This window comes from Polypterus senegalus, chromosome 2 (genome assembly GCF_016835505.1).
Source record: "Polypterus senegalus isolate Bchr_013 chromosome 2, ASM1683550v1, whole genome shotgun sequence".
Classification (NCBI taxonomy): domain Eukaryota; kingdom Metazoa; phylum Chordata; class Cladistia; order Polypteriformes; family Polypteridae; genus Polypterus; species Polypterus senegalus.
In genome coordinates, this window is record NC_053155.1 from 9,207,745 (window position 1) to 9,232,763 (window position 25,019).

The 25,019-nt window shown below is 39.8% G+C and overlaps 1 protein-coding gene across 1 annotated transcript in view; it reads right to left on the bottom strand.

Annotated features, from left to right (window-relative positions):
- LOC120524134 (E3 ubiquitin/ISG15 ligase TRIM25-like) overlaps positions 1 to 25,019 on the bottom strand; it is a 35,328-nt gene that overhangs the window by 4,769 nt on the left and 5,540 nt on the right. Inside the window, exons 3-8 of the mRNA XM_039746012.1 lie at positions 21,045 to 21,632; positions 17,010 to 17,597; positions 11,443 to 11,985; positions 10,307 to 10,402; positions 7,736 to 7,969; positions 6,309 to 6,462 (exon numbers count right to left, since the gene is read on the bottom strand). Of these exons, the coding sequence (XP_039601946.1) occupies positions 6,309 to 6,462; positions 7,736 to 7,969; positions 10,307 to 10,402; positions 11,443 to 11,985; positions 17,010 to 17,597; positions 21,045 to 21,632 (2,203 nt within the window). The remainder of the gene's footprint in view (positions 1 to 6,308; positions 6,463 to 7,735; positions 7,970 to 10,306; positions 10,403 to 11,442; positions 11,986 to 17,009; positions 17,598 to 21,044; positions 21,633 to 25,019) is intronic.

A 25,019-nucleotide genomic window follows, 5' to 3' on the forward strand; every position in this document is an offset into this window, starting at 1 on the left:
GAATTGGAGTTGGGGGCAGCCCTGTTGGGTCCCGCAGGTACCGCCAGGGGGTGCTGTGTTTGGGACTCCTGAGCCCGTGTGAGCAACAGCTTCATCACACCTGGAAGTGCCGCCGGATCTTGGTGATCAAACACCTGGAGCACTTCCAGGTGACCTATAAAAGGGAGCCAGCAGCCACCACTCATCGGCCAGAGTCAGGTGGAGGAGGACAAGGTTGCGAGGGAGGAGTGGAGGTGCCAGAGAAGAGAAGAGAAGAGTGCTTGTGCTGTACTGTACTGGTGTTTGGGACTGTGTTGTGGCTGGGGGGAGTACGGGGAAGACGTGCCCTCCAGCTGAAGAATAATAAAAATCCTTTTATTTTACACGTGCCTCCCGTGTCAAATCTGTGTCAGGTCAGGCGCTATATAGTGCCTTTCACACTGCATGTTGGAAATATGAGTCCGTCAAGAGAAAGGTCCAAAGAGTTAAGAGAATAGGTCATTGCCTGGCACAAACAAGGACAAGGATACAAAAAGATATCAGAGGCACTGAATGTTCCTAGAGATATCGTTGGATGCAGAGTTCTCAAGTTCAAAGTTAAAGGAGCACTGGCTACACCACCTGGACATGGCAGAAAGAGGATGCTATCAACCAGATTTCAGAGGTGCCCGCAAACCCTCAAGTGACTGCAAAAGACCTTCAGCAAGACTTGGTTGTGGCAGCAGGCATTGAGGTTTCAGCTTCCACAGAAAGACGCCAACTCAATGCTGACGGTCTCCATGCACGAATTTCCAAGAGGTACACCACTACTGACCCAAAAGTACAAGAAAAGTTGTCCCCAATATGTTCAAAACCATATAAATTAACCACGAACGTTTTGGGTCCCTGTTCTCTAGAGAGATCCACAAAGGGAGACAATGAATCACGTATGTTATAATAGTTTTTTATTCCTAAGCTTTCAACAACTTACCAGGTGTCGTTGTCAGAGGAAAATGGTTTTAGCCCTGAATTAGAATTTCACAGTGTCCCAGTCAAGGTTATTAGTTAATGAAAACTAAAATCAAAACTGAGACTATTATTAAAAAAACATTTTCATAAACTGAAATAAAATAATTAACAAAACTGAATTGAAAAACTAAAACTAAACAAATCTATTAAAGTAGCTGGAAAGGAAAACTGGAATAAAATAATAATTTACTAAACATAATTTTAGTTTTCGTTTTTGAATTCATTTTCTTGTTGTTAATTTTTAACTCTTATAACTTTTAACTCTAAAACTGAACGTCATCCACCACGAGCCGCCCGCACGTATTCATCCGGTGAACGGCGGCTGGTGACGGAGGCCGGGTGTTCACACAGCATTTGCGGTGGCAGAGCGAGCTGAATATGTGTGTAAAGCGTGTGGAGTAGAAAGCGATTTATGTGTCCTCTTTCTTTGCACTTGTTGTATATCAACATGTAATTCAAACGCCTGAAATCGTAATATGCTGGTCAACAAAAACTTTACCGTATGGACAGAAAAATCACGAGTGAGTAACATTTCAGTTTATTTTTCAGGTGCCTGCTTTTTGTTGACAGTAATTCACCTGCCAGTTTGCACTCGAAGTATACATAGAGAAAGTATGCTAATCATGAAAAAAATTTGACCTTGACATTTTGATGAATCTTGTAGAACTCCCCGAGTCCGAAAATACTGTTTTTGGAATTATTTCTGTGTGCATGTGTGTGTGTATAAACAGCATAACTCAAAAACGCAACTAGATAGATAGATGAAATTTGGCATGGGGTTGTTACACCAGAATTGTTGATCAGTATTAACTTTTGGGCCAAATCCATTAACCGGAAATGGTACTTTACCTGAACACATACTGGATTTTTTTTTTATTCGTGCAGTCCATTTTATTCAACTTTATTTTTATAATAATTGTTCCATATATTATTAATTTGATTTGATTTGTTGATGATGGTTCTTTATTGTACATAATATAATCATTGTCTTGCGGTTTACTCCTCAAATATCCATCCCCGTATCTGAGTACACGAGAAAGTCTAAGGGAGACCACTCCCGATTTTTGAAAATAAAACGGCACTGATCGAAAGACTGACAATATGATAACATACAAGATCAGCATATTGTTGCTGACCAATCACTTTTGCTTTAAAAATGTCATTTAACAACGAAGCGATACAAACCTTGTAAAATCCCTGAGTTGGCAACGTGTCTACTGAATTACAGGTAGGTGGGGGAAGCGAATCTGCCAAGTGGTGAAAAGCTAAACATACTAATTTGGTTTTGTATTTGTTCTATATCTATTAATTTATCTTTTTTAGTTCATATACACAGCTCAAAATACCAGATATTATGACAATAATCCAGTAGCAGAATTATGCTTTAAAATATCTATTTTTTTAATGTCTCTCTCCCTCTCTCTCTCTCTCTAAACAGATTTAGTTGAATAGTTGAAATATCATATTCTTTTTGTTCTTAACATCAGCCATATCATACATATTGCATACCAGGGAGTTTTTCTGCCTTGCATACAAACTTGCTTGGGTAGGCTCCAGATTCCTGTGATCCTGCTCGGGATAATGTATATATTGTTCTTAATCTCAGATTTTGTCTCTATCATTTTGTGCCTGTCCATATACCTATTACCTACTCTTGCTCTGCTCATTATGGGTTTATAGTTCTTATGGTGGGCTATTCAAGTCTCACTGCCCTAACCTTCACACTACATACTTGTTTTTCTTTGTTTCCCTCAATACGGCCACGTGAGGTCTGCACGCTCATTCAAGCCTAACAGCCTTTTTCTTCATTAACCCCCGTGATTTTCATGGTCACACCTGTCTGAACACAGTAGAATCTCTTTTCGTATTTTTTAATATCTTTCCAGGCCTGCAGGTGCAAAAATGCTTTCTATAAATTGTGTGTGCCTGAGATGGAATTAGAGATCAATATGGCTGGTAGAAAATAACAAAGCTCAGTGTTTTGAGATTTTTGAATGAAATATTGAAGGCATTCATCATAAGCACATTGTCATTGGAGCAGGATATGTTGTGGTGTGCTGTAGACATTTAGAGTAAAAAACCCTCACACCTTAAAATTCACCTAAAACTCATTACAAAATTGGCCCATTCTGGGCAATAAAAGGAAAAGACAAAAGTGCCAACAGTCAGCGCAGATTTGTTCAGCCCAAATGACATAAAAATATTTCAAAAATTATAAAATTGTGTAAAAATTGTTCATATTCAGTAATTGGTTTCAATTATGCTTGCTTTTATCAGACAAAAGCAAAACCAAATAGTAAAGTGTGTTGTGTAGTGTAGCCAGCTTCCACTAACATTAAATTCATATTATATCCAAACCCGTTAAGTGTATATTTCTGTCTCATTGTGACACAAAAACTAAACTTCATAGTAGCTCTTTAACCATACTATAATTACTAAAACTAAAACTGAAACTAATATATATATAAATAAAATAGAAATGTCTTTGTAAAATAAAAACTAAACTAAAACTAAAAATACATGATGAAGGAAAACTAAAACTAAACTAATTTTTTCCAAGTAAGGTCAGAAAAAATATAGAAATAAAAACTAATATAAAAAGGCAAAACTATAATAACATTGGTCCCAGTTAAACATGTGTCTGGTGGGACTTGCATGTGTGTAAACCAGAGACCGTGTGTCTTTCCTTTTGACAGCATTAACACACACATGCACACACACATACACATTTATATATATATATACAGTATAGGCTTTTAAATTAGGCAAAAATCTAGATTTAAATATTCATTCCATATATACTCAGCAAAAAAAGAAACGTCCCTTTTTCAGGACTGTGTATTTCAACAATAATGTTTTAAAAATCCAAATAACTTTACAGATCTTCATTGTAAAGGGTTTAAACAATGTTTTCCATGCATGTTCAATTAACCATAATCAATTAATTAACATGCACCTGTGGAATGGTCGTTAAGACCTTAACAGCTTACAGAAAGTAGACATTTAAGGTCACAGTTCTAAAAACGCAGGACACTAAAGAGACTTGTCTACCGACTGTGAAAAACACCCAAAGAAAGATGCCCAGGGTCCTTGCTGATCTGCGTGAACGTGCATTAGGCATGCTGCAGGGAGGCATGAGGACTGCTGATGTGGCTAGGGCAATAAATTGCCATGTCCGCACTGTGAGACGCCTAAGACAGCGCTACAGGGAGACAGTAAGGACAGCTGATCATCCTCGCAGTGGAAGAGCCCGGATCTCAATCCCATTGAGCACGTCTGGGACCTGTTGGATCGCAGGGTGAGGGCTAGGGCCATTCCCCCCAGAAATGTCCAGGAACTTGCAGGCGCCTTGGTGGAAGAGTGGGGTAACATCTCACAGCAAGAACTGACAAATCTGGTCCAGTCCATGAGGAGGAGATGCACTGCAGTACTTCAATCAGCTGGTGGCCATACCAGATACTGACTGGTACTTTTGATTTTGAGCCTCCCTTCATTCACGGACACATTGTGAAACATTTTTAGTTTATGTCTTAAGGTGTTGACTCTTTTACTGTTCATACAAATATTTACACATTAAGTTTACTGAAAGTAAAAACACTTGAAAGTCAGAGGACGTTTCTTTTTTTGCTGAGTATATATTCCAATATGAATATGAGCTTTTCTCTATATATATTTAATTCATAAATTGTACCTTTCTGCCTACAGTGTGTCTGTGTAGGTATTTCTATCTGGTTATGACTTTAGATAGGCAAGAACTTTTAACTCACTGAGTTTCACTACAGCCTCACGTCTTTTATCCAATGATGGCATTGGAGTGTGGACCGTTAATCTGACTCCCGCTCATTCCTTCTACTCTAAAAGAATAATTTTGTCTTTGGAATTTAAATGAGTTATACACTACCCTAATATTTGAGTTTGTGTGACTTAATATTGTTTGTTAAGCTTTAGGTTGTATATTTCCACCTATGGCTAATAGTTATGTTTTATCAGTAACCTCAGAGGTTAAGCGCTCTTTAACTAGCGTGTGCTTTTAAATAAAACTTTCAGGCTAAGCAGCTCTCTTTGCATGTGACACATGAACAGTAGTTCATAAGCAACCTCAGAGACGAACTGCCATTTCTTAGCGTGTGTTTTATAATAAAAGCTCAGAGGCAAAGCTGCATAACTTAACGTGTGTTACATTTAAGTCAAGGCCTGATCACTAAAGAATACTTACTAAATAGGAATATTCAGACTGTAAACTACAGAAGCTGACTTAGAGGATGTGTCCTCAATAAAAGGGTGAGGCATTTATAGAAATAATTACAATATTAGAAGACAATCTTTAAATATTTCCGTCTCATTCTCGGTGTTTTATTTACCAGGCTTGTCAATTCAAAACAGTTGTAAAATTACTTGGAGTCAGGAAGGCAATACAGATTCAAATATTAAAGTGAAGCAGAAGACGTGTAAGCTACAGCCATCTTGATGACGTCAGATCAGGAGTGCCGGTCTGATTGGATTCTTTACAGCACAGGACGTCTTTACAGCTGGAAGCTGTGTTTAATCTTGTGGTATCAAGTTTGACCAAAAGGGGGCGCCCCAGAGGTGACGTTATGCTATGGTAAAGGCAGTGTGCAGATTTTAATATAGCAGTGCGCTCAGCCTCAGTGAGACAGCGTATATGTGAGAGGTCCTTGGATGAGGTGTTACTGCGAGAAACTGTTCAGTCAATTTCCTCATTGGTGCTCTGTGTAATTAGGCACCTGTATGTACTAAACTGTAATAAGCAGCGTGGGTAGATCAACTATTCCAGGAGGTTCCATGGACGCCAAGGGACAGTGGTGGGAACAAGAAGCAGGGCTCATGGCTTCCATGCTAAACACCAATGGATGATGGTAGGAACAGGAGCTCGGCTTGGACCACCCAAGTGGTGACCCTGCAAGGTCACTTGACCACAAGCCAATCTAAGGGAAGACTGCACTTATCTCAATTTAGTACAACTAGTTGGGTGAGCTGGAGAGATTTTAGATGTAAAAGGTATCTTGGAAAAATTTAGAACTACAAAACAAGTGTCATCATCCTATAAAGAAAAGTGGATGTGACATTTCAAAGTGAAATCTGCAAATGGCCACTCAAGAAGAGATAAGAAATGATAAAGCAATTATTTACAATGAGATTGTGTTATCACTCAGCTTATAAATCTTTGACAGCAAATACAGATTTTTATATGAATACAAATTGTTAAAGAGGATGCCTCTTTCTTTCACCTCAATGCTTATTGTCACTCTTGACTTTCTAAAGGACTTTAGCAGCACACACAACAAGACCAGACGCTGTACCTGATTGAGTCCATTTTAAGATGTCCCACTGGCCGATCTTCTCCAGATTCTTTATCAGCCATGACAGCTCCTTTCTCAGGCCATCAGAAGAGAAGTCGGCAGTGACAGCGGGCAAGTCTTCATCAGCAGGAAGGACACAGAGAGATGAGAATGTCTGGTACCAGGAGAGAAGAGGGGACAGCAGAAATCAAAGAAATGCTGAGTTAGAAGAAGCTTTTCTGATTCAACAGATCCGAGTGGTGGACAACCAAATGGGGAACTGGTGTTTCATTCATTTCTTAATTCTTTATGACAGTATTTCAGTGTAGTTTCACATAAGATTTTGTCAACCTCGACTTTCAATAAGCTTTTAACACCTGAGAGATGAGTCATCAGACTGTCCAAGTGTGGACTGAGGGTACAGCGAGCAGAGGGGTGCAAAATTGACTAAGCACTGGAAACAAAGCATTATGAGGAGCTTAAGAAGAGTTAAAGTCAACTGTGGGGATTACAGGATCAGTGCTGGACCTGCTGCTTTCTTGAGTACTGAGATGGACTTAATTAAATTAAATATAATGACTCACACACAAATGAAGAAAACTATTGAATGTAAATTTACATTAAAAGTCTGAAGCTATAAAGTATAACTAATGAGAGACACATGGGCATTCTTGTGGATTGATCACTGTCCTCAGCCAAACAAAGTAGAGAAGACTATTGTGAGGATTAGTTCTACAGTAATATGGAGTACAGGCACTACATGGCTACCTGCAAATCACATCAAAATGTGCTTGTTGGACATCTCATTTCAAACCGATGGACATTAACATGGAGTTGCCCACACACCTTTGCTGTTATCATAGCCTCCATTCAACTTTACACTGGATTTTGCGACATGGCAGCAGGGATTTGCTTCACTTCACTCACAGCATCATTAGAGAGTTTGGGTCTGGATGCTGGATGATAATGTTGTGCTCACAGTCAATGTTCCAGCTCATCCCAAAAGTGTTCAATAGAGATCAGGGCCCAGTGCAGGCCAGTCAAATTCATCCACAACATTTCTCTAAGAACGTCATTTTGTCAAGCTGACACAGGACAAGGCCTTCACAGATTGCTACCAGGCAGTGTTCTCCTGGCATTCGCCAAACCAAGCAGACTGTCGGATGGTGAAATGTAATTTATATTACCATAGAATGTGTGTTCACTGACCCCGAGTCCAATGGTGGTGGACTTTAACCCTAGCTGATGTTTTGTATTGAGTCATGGTTTCATGAAGCACCAAACAAACACTTGTTGTGCTGATATTGATTCCAGAGGCAGTTTGTAATTCAGTAGTGAGTGCTTCACACCAAGGATGGATGACTTTAATGGGCTTCAGCACCAGTGTCTTATCACTTTGCACCTGAGCTGTTATTACTGATCAGATACCCATAAGAGTGTCACCTAACCTGCAAGAAGTGGATGTGGTCTCTGGTCTCCGAAAGCTCCTTCAGCTCAACGTCTTTCCTTCTTAGTTGCTCAATCTCATCCTTCAGTTGCTCTATGACTCCTTCACCCTTCTCCATTTCTGTCTTCTCTTGTTCTCTGGTCCTCTCAACCAGTTTCCTGCAAGTTTCTTCAATGCAGCAAATCAGATCAGTAAATTTCTTCTCATATCCCTCCACTTCTTTTTCCACAGAAATCTGATTGGATGGAAAAAGACACTGAATTGAGTCACCTAGTAAGACATACCATTCACAAGACACATTTTTGGTACTCTTTTGGTACTTTGGTACTTACTTGTAAAGAATAACTTGGATTGGCTGGCACCACAGCTAGTGTGGATTATGATTCTTTACCCAGATAGGAAACTAGAATAATGGCAGAACAGTGGGCAATATCCGAGTGCAATATGTTCTCTTAGTATGCAGCATCCCTCTGCCAGTGCTCCCATTTGGGTATCCACAGGGCTTTATGGGATAAATAGTCTAAACAGGCAGCCATGTTGAGATAGAGCTGCTAGAGTGATCTATAGGGGACAGCTAACTGTACTTTGAGGACTCTGTCAGACCCGGACGTGTTTCTGGGGTACACCTTATGAGTGCTAGAAATACTCCAGAGTTTAACTTTAAAAGTAACTTGGAATGGAGTAGAACAGCACTCACCTGGAGCAGAGGAGGAGCGGAAAAGAAGAGATACGGGTATTACAGGTATTGTAAGGAACAGGATGTAACTGCGTGAAAGTAAAAGACTCTTTATGGTCCAGATACTTAAGTGTAGTAGTTTTGTACTTGTTTGGGGTGCAAGTCAAACTTGAGCGATGGAGATATGATACACAAGTGCCTAGTGGATGGTTTAGGGGGTTCTCATTTCATTTAATATCATGAACACTTTATTAATTTATCCTTTCACATCTATTTTTCATTGTAAAACTCAAAAGAGTTTTAGACTTTATTACCTGGGTTGATCCATTTGTATTTTATTTACTAATTTCTTAATGTTACTGAAGATTCCACCTAGGCAAGTATGGCTCGTAAGAAGGTCCATCCTCCACAATAGAATAGTCATGTCATTTTGTAACCTGCTTAATCTCATGCTAATCAAATGTTATTTACCCATTTACCTTTATTTATTTACTTACTTCCTACAGTCACAAGTAGAGTGCAGAACTTCCCATATACATATACAAAGTACAGTGATGACAAAAGTGCTTTCTTGCTCCGATGTAGAACTGTCGTCATGATTTGAGTTCACCTTTGTTATAGCGCATCTGAGAAAACAGCAGAGTCAAATGCGGGGTTTTGTTGGAGTTGGGATCGTGAACGCGGCTGAGAGAATAAAACTGAATAAATAAAACTAGCTTTTACAAGTATCATAAATTACACTGACTGGCTGTTACAGACTGGAATCAAATGTATGTTTCCAAATAATGATATAGTCTTTATAAAAGGTGTCATTTTGCTTGACTTCTCACTCTATACAACTCTAAGCAACTGACACACGGGTAAACAGACTTGAGCTGAGAAAACTGTGGGGTGTGGGGGATGTGATAGTAGACTGCTTATCAATACATTTAAAGGACAAAAGACGCTGACGGAGAGGTGTGAAGCGTTTTAAGGTGGGACGGATCTACAAATTTTTTCGTAGGCTCTGGTAATTCTAATGTTAATATTAGTCTGAGATGAAACAAAATTAGGTTGAAAAATTTTAAAGTGACAAGTTGTTCCACTGCTGGGTGAAAATATTCTCAAAAATTCATTTTGGCAAGAAACACTCCAGGACACTGTGCCAGTCCAATACAGGACCACACAAACCAACACTCACAATCATAGCGAGCCAATGTAGAGTCCCTGCCAACAGAATACTTGATGGAAAACCCACAACGGGATGGAGTAAAAACACAAACTGCACTTGTACAAAGATTCGAGGACACTGGATCTGTAAGGCAGCAGAAGTGAGCAGACAGACGGCCCCAGGAAACCATCATTATGTCCTAAATAATTCTATCCGCTAAAATAAAGTTTTACGAAGGAAACCATATTGTTAGAATCCTAGTGGTTCAGAATCTAAGGCAAAAGTCTAGTACAGTAGGTCACACAGGACTAAAAGATATAGAAAAAAATGTCTAAAGAACAGCAATCACGATATACAGAAAAAAATGTCTAAAGAACAGCAATCACGATAATCAAAACTGCACTCACTCAAACAGGGGAACACAAAAAGCTATTGAGTCAAACAAAACCTGAAAATGATCATGAAAAGTCCATTAAGGAATGTTGTGCCCACTGATCTCAATTAGAACAGTGCCAACCTGAAGTTTGAGTTAATGTTGAGGGCTAGATTATAACTGTGATGGAAAGTCCAAAAGACAAGAGGGCCATACTATGTGAATCACTGATGAGTGAGACATGGAGGACACAATAAAACGCCTTCTCTCCATTTTCCTTTTCATGTCCCTACATATCATTACTCTGCCAGCTCTTCTAGTTTTAACTTTTTTCTCCATTATTCATGTGGATTGTCACCTTAATTTCACTCACCTTCATTTTGTCCACCATCATCCTTGTCGTCTTCTGTTTGTTCTCTCTCTCTTCAAGTCTCCTTGTGATTTCACTCCTTGTCGCCTCCAGCTGTTTCTGTTTGGACACACAAGAGGACACGTGAGGTCTTATCAGAATTCACTTTTACTTTAATTTACTGTCTATTTTCTTATATATATATAATATCATTAAAAATTCATTTAAAATTGAATTCCAGAAATTAGAAGACAACTAAATGTTAACTAACTCCAATTTCATTTATGAAGATGAGAATAAAACACATACATGGTGGGCTGCTTTAGGTCATGAAAGGGGAACACATTCAGGCGTGGTTACTAGCGATGGCCTAAGTGATGGCTGTGAAAGCACTGAGGACTAAATAGGCAACTGAGATGGTCAATAAAGGTGAGCAAGGCCTGGCAAGACAAGCCGAAGGGCTACAGCCAAGGGTGCAAATCAGTCAGTGGTATACAAGCTGGTCATGAAGGAAACACAAATTGATAAGAGAGCCTGCTAGAAAACATAGAAAGTACAGAAGAAAGCGTAGAGTAAACTGTTCTTCCTAAGGAGATTGCATTACTTTAATGTGGGAAGTGACATCCTTCACATCTTCACGGCTCTGTGATGGCCAATATGGTGTGCTGTCCTGGATTGCACTCTCATCATTAGCCAAGTCAGAAGTTTGGTTTCTTAGTAATTTTTGTGTCTCATTGTAAGGCTTATTTTTGCCGTGTAATATTTCTGTATTTTTTGAGTTTCTCTAAAAGCATTTCTCATTGGAACTGATGAAGTGCTACCTACCTACCTACATATCTGTCTATCCATCTATTATAAGTAAAATATATTTATGAAGGAGTCAGCCACATCCACAGCTACAGTATAATGTGTAAAGCTCCAAACTGAATATTACACACATATTTCTAACTGACTTTCCAAAGTGTTCCTGGGTAAATATTTTAATGATGAAGACACATAATGTCTTGTGCCCAGTCTCACCAGGATGTGTTTCAGCTCCCTACCATCAAAGACAAGAACATTTAGACTCCTCAGATGGGCGCCAAGATGATTCTGTCAAACTACTTTTAGAAATCCCTTAAATCTTTTATTTTTTTCATTAAACACTAAATCCCACTCGCCTGTTTTTCTTCTTTTTCCATCTGCAGCTCAACCTTTTCATGGTTCTCATGTTCAATCATGCCACACATCATGCAGATGCAGGTCTCATCAGTTTTGCAAAATATCTCCAGACTCTTGTGATGTTTCACACAGAGCTTCTCCTTCAGATTTCTAACTGGATCAGTCAGCTTGTGGTCCTTCCAGGCTTCTACTTCAAAGTGGGGCTGCAGGTGAGCCTGGCAGTAAGAGACCATGCACGTCAGACAGGACTTCACTGCTCTGGACTTCTTCCCAGTGCAGAAGTCACACTCCACGTCTCCAGAGCCAACACAATTCTGAGATGGATGAGTACTCGCCATCTTTAATTTCTTGATGCCTTCATTCAGCTTAGTGTTTATGTGCAGTTCAGGCCTCGTGGTGAAGATCTCTCTGCACTGAGGGCAACTGCACTCTTGGTTTTGCTCCCAGTAGTCTGAGAGGCACTTCAGACAGAAACTGTGACCACAGGGGAGCGAGATGGGGTCACTCAGGGTCTCCAGACACACCAAGCAGATGAACTCATCCTGTAATCCAAAGACATAATAAGAATAAGTCAGACAAATGGGAGAGCAGACAGAGAGAGGACATCTGAGGAGACAGACGTTAAGAATCAGAGCTGGCTGTCTGCTAATTTTTAATTCAGATCAATTTAATAGTTTGTAACAAATTAGACAGACTCAGAGCTCTGTTCACATTTATCAATGTAAAAGAATGAAAATAGTTAGGTGTTGCTACATCAGATGTGTATTGTGACCAGCACCAGGTGGTCCTCAGCAGACTGAGACAGAAGCTGTTTGAAGTGAGGGGTCCATGATGGTGCGTGGGGGAGTGGGAGCTCAGCAGTGCTGCAGGATGTCGATGAGAAGGCGAGATGATTGCTCATTATGATCGGCTCAGCTGTTCAACATTGACATTCTGTAGGTCACAAATTGGTGGGCAGAAGGAGCCTGGCAGAGAGTTGAGGAAGGCCAAGAACACCCGAAGGGATGGGGCGAGCTGGGGAGACACAGAATAAAAGGTGCTGGGCTGGAAGAAATGGAGCCCGATATCTGCATGAATTTAGACCTGATGCAACTGTTCAATCAGGCCCTGTTCCATCTCGTTCTCAGAATAAACATGCCTCTATCTCAATTTCTCAGACGGCTCCTATCCGTAATGGCCTGCCCTATGGAGCAGCTCTTCAGCCTCACATTTTTAGGCCTGCAGGTGGCGCAAACACAAGTGAACTGCCTGATGTACTGTAACTGGAGGCTAATCTCACCTTTGAGGCCCTTCAAGAACTCTCAGCTGAGGTTCTCGGTATAAAAATTGTGATTCTGCAAAACACAATTGTCCTGGAGGTGTTCTTGGCAGCCCCATGGTTGCACCTGCAGAAGTGTTGTTCCTACATTGGGACACTTCTCACAATATATATGACCGGGCCTTGTGTCTTGTGTCTTATGTACCATGACAGAATAAAAAAAACAAAACAACAAAAAGAGGGCAGAGATAGCATTTGAACTCTCAGTCCCTGGTAACCCTTCGTACAGCATCGGCTCCTTCAGGCAGCCTGATACTGGCTCTCAGATAAAGGGCTGAACACTCAATTCTCTGAACGTGTGAAACTGTCCTGGAAAGCTATCACCTCGTTATGCAATTTAACTTAGCTAGCTGCCATTTTTACTGATTAAAAACTGACAGGCTTCAGTAACAAGATCAGTAACTGCAGTCACCAGTTCTGATATTTCTTTCAGGTAGAAGGCACCTAAATATGACGTCAGCTTCAGTGAGCATTAAACAACAGTCAGGGATCTTAGGCTTATAAATGAATCAGAACAGGATCAGATGTACAATTGCATATTATTAGGGCACTGGAGAAGTATTTAGAAACACTGCTGTGAAGATCAGAACGCAGAGCGATGGGACTGGATTAAATCAGTTTCATACTGCGCTCTGAAGTGGTGTGGATGATAAGTTTTATTAATGACGATAATGAGCAAACCATTCAAAATGACAAAAAGACTGACTTTGTACGTAATTGATGCAAACACAAATCTGCACATAGGATATCAGGAGTAACACGATTAGTGTGAGGTCAAACAAACAACCTTTCAATTACAATCAAATATCAATTTTAGACTTTAAATGAAACCTTTTTATATAATAACTAGCAAAATACCCGCGCAGCGCAGACGGAGAAGTAGTGTGTTAAAGAAGCAATGAAAAAGAAAAGGAAACATTTTGAAAATAACGTAACATGATTGTCAATGTTATTGTTTTGTCACTGTTGTGAGTGATGAGTGTTGTTGTCACATATATATATATATATATATAAATATAAATATATATATATATATTTACACACACACACAAACATATATATATACATATCTATACATACACACATACATACACACACATATATACACACAAATACATATATATATATACATACACACATACATACATACACACACATATATACACACAAATACATATATATATATATATACATACACACACACATATATAAACATATATATACATATACATACATATCTACATATATACACACACAGCTATTTCAGTATCAGTGCAATACGCTGTTTGTTAAAACGGATGACACCCGCTCTTACGTGCAAGTCTGCGTGGATATTATGAACTATATTTGTTCAAGTTCTATTTAAATTTTAAATAGAAGGAATTTTTATTTAGTCGACAGAAATATCTTTGGTAGGAATGGTAAAAACAGACAGGAATATTATTCCTGAATAAATCAACTCAAACCTTAAACAACTTATAATATTTTGCTCTCCATAAAAATATATCCTGTCTAAATTATACAAGTTAGAAATAAAGTAAACATTAAAAGAACAAACATTCAAATTTCTTTACTCTTATGTAATTTTATATTTTATAAAAATAAACTTAGATTTTAAATATCCCAAAAGATTTTGCTCTCCATAAAAATATATCCTGTCAAAATTATACAAATTCAAATATGAACATGCTGCATAACAAAACCTGGAAATATAAATAAAATGTGTTCCTTTCAGCAATAACAAATCAAATCATTCAGTTGTCTTTGCTCATATGTCATTTTAGAGCTGGACGCCTGGCATCTTTTTTTGGCCACAGGTTCGTTTCTGTTTGGTGTGAGGTTCTGTGTTGTGGAGATTCTCAGGATGGATTGCAGGTGCTCATCAGTGAGGCGACTCCTGTGTGCTGTTTTGTTAGTCTTTATCACTGAGAAGAGCTTCTCACACAGATATGTGCTACCAAACATGCACAACGTTCGAGCCGCATGTAGACGGACTTTTTGTTCTTCAAAGTCACCAAAGCGCCGTGCAAACTCAGTGCGCTCAGTTTATCAGCAAAGTGCGTATTTGGGAACACCGTAGTGACGACTTGGTTTAACATTACTTGGCAACAGGGAAAGTGGGGCAAGTGGTTGTGTCTCCCATAAAAGCAGCTCAATTGAAATCACTTTGTGATTGTGCACGGGTAAAACGTCCGCTGAAGTGTCAGATTCTTATTTAATTCTTCTGCTTTCTGTATCTTCTGCATTGCATTCAGGTCTTTCAGGTTACCCTGATGTTTTGTTTTATAGTGCCGTCTTAGATTAAATTCTGTAATTACAGCCACATTAGCTCCACAAATGAGACACACGGGTTCAGTAAACATATACTCAGCCTCCCATCGGTTTTTAAAGGCTCTATTTTCAGAATCAACTTTTCTCTTCAGCATCATGTGAGCTAGCTTCGCAATAACTTGCAGCATCTTAAGGTAGACTTGATTAACGCGGTAACTGTTCGGCAAGGCAGCTGAAGCGCTGCATTATGGGATCTGTAGTTTATTGTGTTACCAGCGCTTCATATACCGGGCTTTAATAACAATAATACAGTATATAAAATGATCTCGCGGGCGGATATAATTACACGCCGGGCCAGATGTGGCCCGCTGCCCTTGAGTTTGACACATATGGACTAAATAGAACTTGAAAAGATATATTTTTTCAAATGTGATCGCAATTCAGATAGAGTTGACGCGCACTACAGCCTGCATGCCTCAATAAGTCATCCTCCCTTGCCCTTACTTTTTACCGTTCATCTAATGAATACACTGAGTATGGCTTTACCAAAACAATCATTGATGGCGAATAAAGTATCCATTATTCGAGTATGTAGATCGGGTTATATATATATACATATATATATACCCGCGTATCACAGCGGAGAAGTAGTGTGTTAAAAAGCTAGAAAAAGAAAAGGGAACATTTTAAAAATAACGTAACATGACTGTCAATATACAGTATTTGTTTTGTGAGTGTTACTGAGTGTTGCTGTCATCAAGGATTTGATTATCATTATTTCTTTCAATCAGGTTCGTATTTGTAGGATGTGTTGTGTTCAAGTTACATTCCGTGTTTGTCAATCGTTGTAAAGATGACAGGTTTCATTCATCGATTCGTTTCTTACTGCATCAATAAACAGCTCGTCTTCTTCTTTATCTGAGACCTGACACACTGCATGCACGGGTTTTTTACACTGTCTTCCTTTAGCGGGACATTGACTTTTTCCACGTGTGCTTTGTTTCGCAGTAGCTGGATTTATGAATATGCTTATCAGACGCTTCATATTTTTGCTGCCTTTTCAATTGTGTAATTCGGTTTTGTTCAGCTCTTTGGAACTGTTGCTTTTATCTGTGCACGCGTCAGTTCACGTGAGCCACTCGGTGTACATGCATCGAAGGTTCCCAGCTGTGCTGGTGCCATCTCGTGCTATGTCCATGGCTGTATTTAATGTTACCTTAGTCCTGGCACTTAAAACTTTCTCTCGCAGTTTCGCTGAGTTTGTGTCAAACACCACCCTGACCATCTCATCTTCCTCTCCATAAGCACAGTCCTTCACCCGTGAATATTTAGTGGCAGTTTGCTATTGGATTGCCGCTGACGGACTGCCTTATATGGGCAGGCACTAAATTACAAACGCCAGCGCAGCCTGTCTATGAACTTAATTTAAAGTGTAGGTTTACATCGTGCTTTGTTTCCGAAGTAGCAGAACTCATGAATATGGTTGTATATGTCACTCGCTCGCTTCTTATTGTTTCGCTGCCTTCTCAATTATATAATGCATGTTTTCTTCAGCGCTTTTTGAGGTCTTCCTGGTTTTCTATGTACTGCGTGATTACGTGGGAGGCGTGATGATGTCACACGAAACTCCGCCCCACGGCGTTGAAGCTCATCTCCATTACAGTAAATGGAGAAAACTGCTTCCAGTTATGACCATTACGCGTAGAATTTCGATATAAAACCTGCCCAACTTTTGTAAGGAAGCTGTAAGGAATGAACCTGCCAAATTTCAGCCTTCCACCCACACGGGAAGTTGGAGAATTAGTGATGAGTCAGTGAGTGAGTGAGTGAGTGAGGGCTTTGCCTTTTTTATTAGTATAGATAATAATAATAATAATAATAATAATAATAACTTCAAGTTATACTCAAATAGTGACATTCAGTCTCACAGCCCTTTCTCCTCCTGATTTTTTCCATTAAACACTAAACCCCACTCACCTGCTTTTTTTCTTCATCTCTTTTTGTCTCCAGCTCGACCATTTCATGACCTTTGTGTTCAGTCATCACACACATCATGCAAATACACATCTTGTCTGTTTTACAAAATATTTCTAAACATTTCTGATGTTTTGCACAGAGCTTCTCCTGAAGATTTCCATCTGGATCAGTCAGCTTATGGTCTTTCAAGGTTGCTCTGTCAAAGTGAGGCTTCAGGTGAATCTGACAGAAGGAGGCCATACAAGTCAGACAGGACTTCACTGCTCTGAACTTCTTTATGGGACACACGTAACACTCCACATCTCCAGGGCCAGCAAAATTTTGAGATGGAGGAGGACAGATGGCCATCTTCTTTAATTTCTTGATGGCTTCATTCAGCTCAACATTTATGTGTAGTTCAGGCCTCGTGGTGAAGGACTCTCCACACTCAGGACAGCTACATACTTGACTTTGATCATAGAGGTTGGTGAGGCACTTAAGACAGAAACTGTGACCACAATGCAGTGACACAGGGTCAGTAAGGGTGTCCAGACACACCGAGCAGGAATGCTCATCATGATATGTAAATGGTTGGGCTTTGGCCATTGCCTATGAGAGGGAGAAGCAGGCAGACAAGGTCAGTCAGACAAACAAGGAGGTGACTTGTGAGGAAACACTTTTATAAATGCTATAAATTGAGAATAAAACACAACACCTAAATCAGTGTAAATAGTTTTGTACCACAACCATCAAGAAGACCTCAGAAAAAACAAAACAGGGACTTGTTAGACTGATGCTTTAATGCCAATTGTGCTGGAGCTTGATTACACAACTCTGCCCTAAAGTCAGTGCTGTTTGCCAAATTATCTGAGTGGGTACTGTTATCTTGGGGATATGATGGTTTGTTTTCAAGTATAAAGATTCTAGCTCAAGTTCTCAGAGTGGGGTCCTTATGAAATAAACATTTCAGGCTTTTGTGGTTTACCAGGTACACCGTTTATTTTGACCCTATCCTTCCAAATCCCTTTTATTTTTCCATGCTTGCCATGTAGAGAGAAGAGATAGTCCACTTTCTGGATCTTCTGGGCCTGGGCTGGCTCTTTGATACCCCAGAGTCCCATTTTAGTTAGAGACCAGGCTAAAATGTTCTACTGGTCCTCTAGGATAGGGGATTGGGCACAGGGCTAGCAACTTTGTCAAGTGCAAATCAGCAACAGAGACAATGATCACAGCATTGTGACAGAAAACTATCAGATGGGTTCCTGCTAGACTTCCTCTCCGCATTTTGGAGACATTATCAAGTACTTACAGCTGCTATCTCTTTCACTGGACTGGGCATTTCCATTAACACAGTCCTGATTATCATCTTGATAAATGAAGGCTAAGAGCCCTCTGATTGTTCAAGCTATCACCCAATTTCTTCTGATGATCTTGGACACACAATGTTTGGCCAGGCTTCGGGCCTGATGCACTAACTACACTCCACTTTGTTCCATCTTGTTTAGTTTGCTCCTTGAGGTTCTAGCAGTTGTATTTTGTAACTTAGACTTCATTTATCCCTTTGTTGTACTCAATACCCACCACTAAACCTCTCCATGCTGAGGACATCTGAATGTTCCTTGGAAACACCACCTCTGACTTTCTTGATGTCATTGGCTTATTTAGCTCCGTCAAAGCCTTGTCTGGGTATAACATTATCATTCTGTTCTCTTCTTTACATCACATCAGTACAATACCAGTGGAGTTTTAAGAGTGTTAAAGATTCTCTGTCCTGCTCGTCACACAGGCAGCTACTGTTGTAATGATCGAGACCTTGTTAAAATGAAGATTGTTCCCTGATTTGGAATTACACAACTGGGCATGAACCTTAACATCTGCTTGGCTTTGGCTAAAATCTCCTGGAAGCCTTCCAAACTGGTTTTTATTTGGACCTAAGCTGGTTCACCCAGATCTGCCACTTCTCTACTTGAATATTCTGAATTTAAAACAGCCAAGCAAATTAATTATTATTAACATTATGAATTAATATTAATATTATAATGCAGCGGGCTTGCACCATGCCTGTTTAAAATAAGTGAATGCCACTTTGTTGCCTGCTTTGCGCCCTATGTTGGCTGGGATTGGCTCCAGCAGACCCCCGTGACTCTGTAGTTAGGATATAGCGGGTTGGATAATGGATAAATTAATATTATAAATTAATTTGAAATAATATCATTAATATCCTATACACTCACAGTTTGGAACAAAATACATCATCCCTGTGTTTAGTAAATCCTGTCTCTTTATAGGAGGTGACCCGATCTGGGGCACAGCATGACTTTAATCTATATATATATATATATATATACACTAGAAAAATACCCAAACTTCGCAGCGGCAAAGTATTGCCTTAAAATTTTTATTAAGAAGAAAAGTAAACCTTTTAAACTGAGGGAAAATATACCAATAATTATTTGTTAAAGATCTCTTAGTATACCACGTTGTCAGTTCGGCCCTCTGGTTGTAATATGACTAAGCTGTTCGCTAAGCTTACTCTTGAGCATGCAACATACAGTTGGCCATGTGAACAGTAATCTTGTTTCAAATCTCACAGCTTGGATTGCTGCTGTCATAATCAGTTTGAGTTTCATGGTTTGTTTCAATTACAACAGTATTTGCAGGACTTACTGTGTCGAAGTGACATTCGGTATGTGTCAAGCGTTGTAAGCATACAACCGGTTTCATCGATAACTTCGCATCCAGCTTTTGAGAGTTTAAACATTCATAAACTTCAAAGTGTCCACTACTGAAATCGTCACCAGTGAATCTAAGATGTTTAAGAGCCATTGGCGATTGTCCAAAGGTGTAAAATATTTGGCCATTTCGGTACACTTGAAAGCGACAACCGAACAATTCAGTGGCAACCATCAACTCACATGCAGAACCATAGGTGAAGGGCTTAAGCATTTCACTCTTATAGTGCTCCTGTGTAGTATAATTATCTCCTGTACCGTCATCAGTCCACACCTTGAACCTGTCCCAGTCATTCAATACTTAAGACACAATGTTCCTCCGGATATCAAGAGTGAGCCTGATATGGCCGTAAAATATGTAACACAGAGAATGGAAAAGGCAGGCGGCATCTCCGGCCATGGAAACCACTCGGTAAGTGACAGTTCTTTGATTGATAGTGATCACCTCGATAGACATTTTAATGGGGGTACGGTTGGAACGATAAAGGAAATGGGTACCTAAACAATGTAAACTAAGTCTAAAATACCTAAACAATAACTATAATCGTAATAAACGAACAATAAAACAGAGAAGCCGTGGATTAAATAAACAGGCTGCAGTTATCAGCAGGGAGACGTGAATCCCGTGGCAAAGCAAAGAAGGGAATAAAGAGACCAGAGCTCACACGGTGACCAAGCTGCAGGCTATGGACGTATATATGTACGTAAGTAGGATTCAGTTAGCGTTGGGAACCCGTGTACCAAATTTCTTGAAGATGGGCCCATAAGTAACAAAGACCGTTGAAAAGTTCAATATCATCATACCACCGAAATAAGTACCACATTTCAGCCTTCTACCTATACGGGAAGTTGGAGAATTAGTGACGTTGGAAAGTTCAATATGGTGGCTGAAAGTGGCGTCATACCGCCGAAATAAGTATGTACATTGGTTTCGGTTAGTGCAGGGAAGCCGCCTACCAAATTTCATGAAGATGGGGCCATGAATAAGAAAGTTCAACATGGTGGACGTTGTTGACCGTTATGACTGTTACGCGTAGAATTTCGAAATGAAACCTGCTTAACTTTTGTAAGTAAGCTGTAAGGAATGAGCCTGCCAAATTTCAGCCTTCCACGCACACGGGAATTTGGAGAATTAGTGATGAGTGAGTGAGTGAGTGAGTGAGTGAGGGCTTTGCCTTTATTAGTATAGATAATAATAATAATAATAATAATAATAATAATAATAATAATAATAATAACTTCAAGTTATACTCAAATAGTGACATTCAGTCTCACAGCCCTTTCTCCTCCTGATTTTTTCCATTAAACACTAAACCCCACTCACCTGCTTTTTTTCTTCATCTCTTTTTGTCTCCAGCTCGACCATTTCATGACCTTTGTGTTCAGTCATCACACACATCATGCAAATACACATCTTGTCTGTTTTACAAAATATTTCTAAACATTTCTGATGTTTTGCACAGAGCTTCTCCTGAAGATTTCCATCTGGATCAGTCAGCTTATGGTCTTTCAAGGTTGCTCTGTCAAAGTGAGGCTTCAGGTGAATCTGACAGAAGGAGGCCATACAAGTCAGACAGGACTTCACTGCTCTGAACTTCTTTATGGGACACACGTAACACTCCACATCTCCAGGGCCAGCAAAATTTTGAGATGGAGGAGGACAGATGGCCATCTTCTTTAATTTCTTGATGGCTTCATTCAGCTCAACATTTATGTGTAGTTCAGGCCTCGTGGTGAAGGACTCTCCACACTCAGGACAGCTACATACTTGACTTTGATCATAGAGGTTGGTGAGGCACTTAAGACAGAAACTGTGACCACAATGCAGTGACACAGGGTCAGTAAGGGTGTCCAGACACACCGAGCAGGAATGCTCATCATGATATGTAAATGGTTGGGCTTTGGCCATTGCCTATGAGAGGGAGAAGCAGGCAGACAAGGTCAGTCAGACAAACAAGGAGGTGACTTGTGAGGAAACACTTTTATAAATGCTATAAATTGAGAATAAAACACAACACCTAAATCAGTGTAAATAGTTTTGTACCACAACCATCAAGAAGACCTCAGAAAAAACAAAACAGGGACTTGTTAGACTGATGCTTTAATGCCAATTGTGCTGGAGCTTGATTACACAACTCTGCCCTAAAGTCAGTGCTGTTTGCCAAATTATCTGAGTGGGTACTGTTATCTTGGGGATATGATGGTTGTTTTTCAAGTATAAAGATTCTAGCTCAAGTTCTCAGAGTGGGGTCCTTATGAAATAAACATTTCAGGCTTTTGTGGTTTACCAGGTACACCGTTTATTTTGACCCTATCCTTCCAAATCCCTTTTATTTTTCCATGCTTGCCATGTAAGAGAGAAGAGATAGTCCACTGTCTGGATCTTCTGGGCCTGGGCTGGCTCTTTGATACCCCAGAGTCCCATTTTAGTTAGAGACCAGGCTAAAATGTTCTACTGGTCCTCTAGGATAGGGGATTGGGCACAGGGCTAGCAACTTTGTCAAGTGCAAATCAGCAACAGAGACAATGATCACAGCATTGTGACAGAAAACTATCAGATGGGTTCCTGCTAGACTTCCTCTCCGCATTTTGGAGACATTATCAAGTACTTACAGCTGCTATCTCTTTCACTGGACTGGGCATTTCCATTAACACAGTCCTGATTATCATCTTGATAAATGAAGGCTAAGAGCCCTCTGATTGTTCAAGCTATCACCCAATTTCTTCTGATGATCTTGGACACACAATGTTTGGCCAGGCTTCGGGCCTGATGCACTAACTACACTCCACTTTGTTCCATCTTGTTTAGTTTGCTCCTTGAGGTTCTAGCAGTTGTATTTTGTAACTTAGACTTCATTTATCCCTTTGTTGTACTCAATACCCACCACTAAACCTCTCCATGCTGAGGACATCTGAATGTTCCTTGGAAACACCACCTCTGACTTTCTTGATGTCATTGGCTTATTTAGCTCCGTCAAAGCCTTGTCTGGGTATAACATTATCATTCTGTTCTCTTCTTTACATCACATCAGTACAATACCAGTGGAGTTTTAAGAGTGTTAAAGATTCTCTGTCCTGCTCGTCACACAGGCAGCTACTGTTGTAATGATCGAGACCTTGTTAAAATGAAGATTGTTCCCTGATTTGGAATTACACAACTGGGCATGAACCTTAACATCTGCTTGGCTTTGGCTAAAATCTCCTGGAAGCCTTCCAAACTGGTTTTATTTGGACCTAAGCTGGTTCACCCAGATCTGCCACTTCTCTACTTGAATATTCTGAATTTAAAACAGCCAAGCAAATTAATTATTATTAACATTATGAATTAATATTAATATTATAATGCAGCGGGCTTGCACCATGCCTGTTTAAAATAAGTGAATGCCACTTTGTTGCCTGCTTTGCGCCCTATGTTGGCTGGGATTGGCTCCAGCAGACCCCCGTGACTCTGTAGTTAGGATATAGCGGGTTGGATAATGGATAAATTAATATTATAAATTAATTTGAAATAATATCATTAATATCCTATACACTCACAGTTTGGAACAAAATACATCATCCCTGTGTTTAGTAAATCCTGTCTCTTTATAGGAGGTGACCCGATCTGGGGCACAGCATGACTTTAATCTATATATATATATATATATATACACTAGCAAAATACCCACGCTTTGCAGTGGCAAAGTATTGCCTTAAAATTTTTATTAAGAAGAAAAGTAAACCTTTTTAAACTGAGGGAAAATATACCAATAATTATTTGTTAAAGATCTCTTAGTATACCACGTTGTCAGTTCGGCCCTCTGGTTGTAATATGACTAAGCTGTTCGCTAAGCTTACTCTTGAGCATGCAACATACAGTTGGCCATGTGAACAGTAATCTTGTTTCAAATCTCACAGCTTGGATTGCTGCTGTCATAATCAGTTTGAGTTTCATGGTTTGTTTCAATTACAACAGTATTTGCAGGACTTACTGTGTCGAAGTGACATTCGGTATGTGTCAAGCGTTGTAAGCATACAACCGGTTTCATCGATAACTTCGCATCCAGCTTTTGAGAGTTTAAACATTCATAAACTTCAAAGTGTCCACTACTGAAATCGTCACCAGTGAATCTAAGATGTTTAAGAGCCATTGGCGATTGTCCAAAGGTGTAAAATATTTGGCCATTTCGGTACACTTGAAAGCGACAACCGAACAATTCAGTGGCAACCATCAACTCACATGCAGAACCATAGGTGAAGGGCTTAAGCATTTCACTCTTATAGTGCTCCTGTGTAGTATAATTATCTCCTGTACCGTCATCAGTCCACACCTTGAACCTGTCCCAGTCATTCAATACTTAAGACACAATGTTCCTCCGGATATCAAGAGTGAGCCTGATATGGCCGTAAAATATGTAACACAGAGAATGGAAAAGGCAGGCGGCATCTCCGGCCATGGAAACCACTCGGTAAGTGACAGTTCTTTGATTGATAGTGATCACCTCGATAGACATTTTAATGGGGGTACGGTTGGAACGATAAAGGAAATGGGTACCTAAACAATGTAAACTAAGTCTAAAATACCTAAACAATAACTATAATCGTAATAAACGAACAATAAAACAGAGAAGCCGTGGATTAAATAAACAGGCTGCAGTTATCAGCAGGGAGACGTGAATCCCGTGGCAAAGCAAAGAAGGGAATAAAGAGACCAGAGCTCACACGGTGACCAAGCTGCAGGCTATGGACGTATATATGTACGTAAGTAGGATTCAGTTAGCGTTGGGAACCCGTGTACCAAATTTCTTGAAGATGGGCCCATAAGTAACAAAGACCGTTGAAAAGTTCAATATCATCATACCACCGAAATAAGTACCACATTTCAGCCTTCTACCTATACGGGAAGTTGGAGAATTAGTGACGTTGGAAAGTTCAATATGGTGGCTGAAAGTGGCGTCATACCGCCGAAATAAGTATGTACATTGGTTTCGGTTAGTGCAGGGAAGCCGCCTACCAAATTTCATGAAGATGGGGCCATGAATAAGAAAGTTCAACATGGTGGACGTTGTTGACCGTTATGACTGTTACGCGTAGAATTTCGAAATGAAACCTGCTTAACTTTTGTAAGTAAGCTGTAAGGAATGAGCCTGCCAAATTTCAGCCTTCTACCAACACGGGAAGTTGGAGAATTAGTGACGGTGGAAAGTTCAATATGGCGGCCGACAGTGGCATCATACCATCGAAATAAGTACGTACATCCATTTCGATAAGGCCGTCGTTTCTCCTTGCTTCGCGGTTCTGTACTGTTTATACATCATGT